The sequence below is a fragment of the Octopus bimaculoides genome, chromosome 2 (assembly GCF_001194135.2).
Source record: "Octopus bimaculoides isolate UCB-OBI-ISO-001 chromosome 2, ASM119413v2, whole genome shotgun sequence".
NCBI classification, from domain to species: domain Eukaryota; kingdom Metazoa; phylum Mollusca; class Cephalopoda; order Octopoda; family Octopodidae; genus Octopus; species Octopus bimaculoides.
The window spans coordinates 32,581,719-32,587,500 of NC_068982.1; the positions used below are offsets into that span (position 1 = coordinate 32,581,719).

At 37.8% G+C, this 5,782-nt stretch overlaps 1 protein-coding gene across 2 annotated transcripts in view; it reads right to left on the reverse strand.

Annotated features, from left to right (window-relative positions):
* The window catches only part of LOC106871710 (A disintegrin and metalloproteinase with thrombospondin motifs 7), a 345,599-nt gene that overhangs the window by 235,313 nt on the left and 104,504 nt on the right, over nt 1-5,782 (reverse strand). For both annotated transcript variants that reach the window (XM_052976057.1, XM_052976060.1), the window contains exon 5: nt 505-588. In XM_052976057.1, the coding sequence (XP_052832017.1) occupies nt 505-588 (84 nt within the window). The remainder of the gene's footprint in view (nt 1-504; nt 589-5,782) is intronic.

Consider the following 5,782-nt stretch of genomic DNA (forward strand, 5'->3'; position numbering starts at 1 on the left):
AAAATGTATTCGAATTTATTTCATGTCAAAAATTGTCTTATTTCGATAATTTCAACCAATCACTGACAAGTATTCAGTTGTTTACATTTACTCCTTTGTATGATTAAGCGATGTAAAGCGTATTTAATCTCCATACCTTCGTTTTATTTGCTTTTTTCATTTTAAATTTGCTTTAACCCTAACCCTAGGGTTAGAGTTAGGGTTAGGGTTAATTGCTTCAGAATTGTTTGTTTATGTAGTCGGCTGAATGGACGTCAATGATTGGTTGAAATTACAGAAATACGACAACTTTAACATGGAATAATTTATGGATTTCTTTTTTTTTTAAGAAGACTAAGAGAAAAAGATGTTTTATATGACACATTCTACCAGTGTTCCAAGTTTCAAAGTGTTTCGTTAATGAAAAATGTGGCCCCCGTTTTAAAAAAGATCCAAAATATTTTCTTATGTATCATAGCAAACTAGATTACGACATCTTAAGAAATGGAATATCGCAGAACTCACCTGTTCATCTTCCAGTAACAACAACCGAACAATCTTAATGTTGATCGCGTTCCCTATACTGGCGTCATGGAATAATGAGGATACCTAGAAATACACGCAAAAGATCTCATTAATTAAAGGGTCGTTCACATTTGCATGGTGAATTATTTCAAGGAAATATATAAAAACCCTCCCCGGAATAAATAGGTTTGTTGTTATTGATGGTGATGTTTATGTTGTTCCTGTTGTGACTGTCATTGCTTCGATTGTTCTAGTTTTCTTATAAACATAAAGTTCAATGAAAAATTTACAATGAATCGGTTCCAAATATAAGGCATCTACCTACGGCCAGTCAAGGAACTTCATTTAAATTTTGGACTGCTTTCACTATCAAACACGAGCGCCCTCTCCCCAACATCCCCCCCCCACCGCCATGATTTACAGGTGCTTATCTCTTCAAACAGCGGTGGTAGAATTAGTAGGGTTGCTTCTAAGTTCTATATCCACTGAATTTGCATTTCATCTTTTCAGGATCGATAAAATATAGTATTAATTAAACACAAAGTCGATGTAACTAATAATTTCCTCCACTCAAAATATATGATCGTGTCGTGGTGACATCAAACAATATTATCATTATAATTGTTGTTGCTGTTTTGGACACGGTGTTAACTAAGAATTTGGCGCTTGTTGTTAATATTCTGGTAAGTGATACACAAACCGGCACATCCCAAATCGATCTTTCCAAAACAAACTCTGCCTCACACTATGAATCATAGAAAGTGGGGGTTTTAAGAACCTGGCATTGATGGGGTCCCGATTGATTTAGATCAATCGAAAGCTTTCGATAGGAATGACTATCGAGACTTGGCGGTTGTCCTCACAGCGGCTAGTTTTCAGTCACGTCTTCAGAGATTTAATCGCTGCAATGCACAGTAACATCTTATCGATGGCCAGAGTAAATGGCGGCGCTTCATGACTGACTAGAATGGAGCGCTTGTTCTTACAAATTCTGTAGAGTGGACGGTTTCCGCTGGTTAGACAGCTCCATTTGCTGTCAGCATCTGCTACGTGCCATGGCTAATGATGTCTACACATGTGCTCAGGTTGCGACATCTCCAACAATTCTCTGATGATGAGCAGGCGTAGTCATACGGAGATACCACTTTCAAAGGTTTCAGTCGATTAAATCACTCACCAATATGTGTTTTATCGATCTCAGAAAGATGGAAAGAAAAAAATGGGGTTAGGTGGAACTTGAACTCAACACGTGAAATGAATGTAATCAGATAGCAGAAAGTATCTTGTTTGTCATTTTATTAATTCTTTCATCCACCTGCCGTGCATGGTTAGTCATGAGGCTAGAGAGGGATTTGTGGAAGTGATGTGGAATCCAGTCAAGAACTTCGCCCTTCGCATATTTGAATTAGTCATTTACTTTAAATATTTTAGTTTCTCAGCAAAAGTGATTCTTTTAGTAGATGTGGATGTGCAAAGAGATAGGTGGAGAGAGAGAGAGAAAGAGTTAGGGGAGAGAGGGTTAGAGGGAGAGAGAGAGTGAGGACATGTATGTACATACAACCTGTTAATGATAAGAAAAATGTTGATTTTAAGAGTTTGTGGTTTGTTGAAGTTTGAGACAGAGAGGTTAGGGCATAAATAAAACATATGTAATCTAGTCTATAGGCAAGTTTCACAAATAAGTTGTTTTCGATATAATGTTTATGTTGTATAAACAGTTCTTCGAAGTCATCAACAAAGAACACAGAAAGTTGGTTTGTCCTCTCGCTTGAAGTCATGTGCTGCAAATACTTTTAGAGCTGACTAAAATACTTGTCATTTTTATGATTATCAGAACTATGAGCAATATAAATAAATAAATAAATTAAAATGAAATAAAATAAAAAAGATTCATCAGACATTTGTCTTGCAAGTGAACACAACGAAGTCTTTCATGATTGAAAATTTAACAAGATGTGTGTGAGTGTGTGCGTATGCGCGCGTGCGTGCGTGCGTGCGTGCGTGCGCGCCACATACGCATATACACTCACCTGTGTGCATACATAGAAACATGTGAGTACACGCAATTGTTGAAAGCTTGTATGGTCGCAATCACGAATGATACTTTATAGTTTGAAATTTAATGTGCAGAAGCAGTTAAGGAGCTTTCACCTTCTTCGTTATTTATTTAACAATATTAAGTGCCCTTGGAAGATTTTGTCTTCTAATTGCAAGGGTAATCTAATCGAAGATTTTCAGCTTTTTTTTTGTGGGTGTGTTCATATATGTGAGCGTTTGTCTACGTCCGTATCTGTATATATCTACGTGCGTGTGTGTGTGTGTGTGTGTGTGTGTGTGTGTCACATATAGAAGAAAACGTACAATTTTCTTAGTATGTTAGTATGTAGGTTCGTCTTCCCGTTTGTCTTTCATTGATGAATGTTCTGTTGACATTGCATTTGACTATTTGCAAGCGAAAATTGACAGAGGAAGACAAACAAGCGAGCAGAAAGTTACATGGGAAAGGATTAGAAGTAATACTTTGAATAAACATTATCTTAATGATGCCGGAATAAGCAAGCAATACAGTAAATAAAACGACGTGCAGGGAGAGAAAAAAAACCCCCACCGAAGAGAATATTAAAATAAAAGCTGTTAAATAATGGATGACTTGTAAGAGATTTGACGCAAAATCAGCTTACATATTTGCATGTTAATTAACATTTAATGTAGATATGATTTTGGACTATTCAGCAAAGATCGTTTCTTGTGTGTATTGGATGTACGTCTTTTGGCGTAGATATGAACACTGAGACGTTATCCACTGATCTGGTATCAAAAACAGTTAGTAGTTAGTGCTGAGCAGATCACTGAGGTGTCAAAATGACGTCATTGATATGGCTCAACTTGTGCATTTCTAGACATTTGTAATAATTTGATCTATTTTTGAGTAGTTTACCATTCCATGTGGTGATGTGTACTTTGTGTATAGGGTATCCCATCATGGCCGCTACTAATTAGCTAGAACCACGAGCAACACAAATATATATTTCATCTCTTACTTTCTTGTTTGTTTCAGTCATTGGACTGAAGCCATGCTGGGATGCCACCTTAATGGATTTAGTCGATCAAATTGAGCCCAGTACTTATTTTAAAGTCTGATCCTTAATCTGTCACTTTCTTTTGTCGGACCGTAAAGTTCCAGTGACGTAAACAAATCGACGCTGGCTTTCAAGCGCTACGGGGAAAACACAAACATGTAAACACTACTGAAGAGCTTCCATTCAATTTCTGTCTACCATATTCCTTCACAAGGTTCAGCGCTATAGTAAAAGATACTTGCCTAAGGTGTCGTTCAGAGGAACAGAACGTGAAACTACGTGGTTGTAAAGCGAATTTCTTAACTATATAGCATGTTGCACCTATATGCTTAAAATTAATCAATTTCTCCAATTATATTGGAGTGAGCCCCTTTATAGATCTAGTGTTCGATAGCTGGTATAGTCATCTACAATAAACAGAAACCGGTTGAGTGTCACCTCAGACTACACTGCAGAATAACTTATCGTGTAGGTTGTAACCGTGGATTGCATCAACAGCGATTTACCCTTGTGTCATAACTTTGTTTGCGCAGTGCTGGTCAGTGTTAACAACAACAAAACAACAAACAAACCAACCAACAAGGACGCTACAACGTGGTCGCTTAAACTGTTAGAAATAGCAACCAAAACCCCTTATTGCATGCACCCTGCCATCTTGAAAGAGAAGGAGGACATTTCAGTTAATGTACTCCTATATATGCAATACTCGAGTCGAGCTGAGTGCTTTTGAACATAAGTCTGCTTACTTCGGGCTGACTGAGGCTAAACAAGGAGAACAGCAACAACAAACAACTAGTTAAACAAATGCTTGTTTTTCTGGTATTACTGATTAAACTAAAACAGAGAGTAAGCCACATTCTCAAGAATTACTTGACACAAACTACTTATATTACATTAGATTAATTAATGCTGAGACTTAGTGACATCTGATATGTATCAATTGAAACATTAACGTCATGTCACAGGAATAAGTGTTTCTAAATGACTTCGAACAACCTAGATGAGATGAAGCATTCTGCTATGTGCTTGCTGTAAACTATTTACCTAGTTATTTCTGCAGCATAGTCTATTCCAGCAAGGTCAGCAACATCGCTTCTACCATATACATTTGTACTCATCATTACTCTCAAAATCATGTTAGAATAAACAAAGATTTACGCTGTTACAAAGTTTGCTTGAAATAGCTGCTAAATCATTCTCAAATCACACTTTACTGTCTTTGAGAAGAGAAGGTGGCATGCATCTTTGTTTATAGAAGCGGCAAAATGGCGGAGTTGTTAGTGCGCTGTATATAATGCATTGTAGTATACGTTTCTACTTCCGGCTCCTTCATTTTGAATTCTGCCAATGTCAATCTTGTTTTTCATCTTTCAGGATTTATAAATCAATTATCAATCCAACGCAATAACTTGGTGGAATTCTTAGAGCTTTGCAGTAGTATCGTTCCGTTTTTTTTTTGTTTTTTTTTTTTACTTCCGCTTAGGAAGTGAAACCCTACAGACAACATGACTAATTGCACAACCAAAGAACCGCAATTAATTATGAAGCCCGTAATGGACGAGAGAAGCTTGAAGCCATTAGCTACATCAGTTAATCACTGGGATCTGATACATTCTTTTACTTGTTTTTAGTCATTAGAGAGCTGTCATACTGGGGCACCGCTTTGGAGAACTTTTTAGTCAAATGAATCGACTCCAGTATTTATTTTTTAAGCCTGGTACTTATTCTATAAGGCTTATGGCTCAGTGGTTAGAGCGTCGAGCTCAAAATTATGGGGTAGTGAATTCGATTCCCACACTGGGCTGTGTGCTGTGTTCTTAAACAAAACACTTTATTTCGTGTTGGTCCAGTTCACTCAGCTGTAGAAATGGATTGCGACGTCACTGGTGTCAAGCTGTATCGACCTTTGTCTTTCCCCTGGATAACATCAGTAGCATGGAGAGAGGAGGCTGGTCTGCATGGGTGGCTGCTGATCTGCCATAAACAACCTTGCACGGTCTTGTGCCTCTGAAAACTTTCTAGGTGCGATCTCATGGTCATTTACGACCGAAGTGGGGTCTTTAATCTTTTTACTTATTCTACTGGTCTCTTTTACCGAACAGCTAACTTGCGGGTACGTAAACACACCAGCACCGGTTGTCAAGCGGTGGTGGCACACACACACACACACACACACACACACACACACACACACGCAT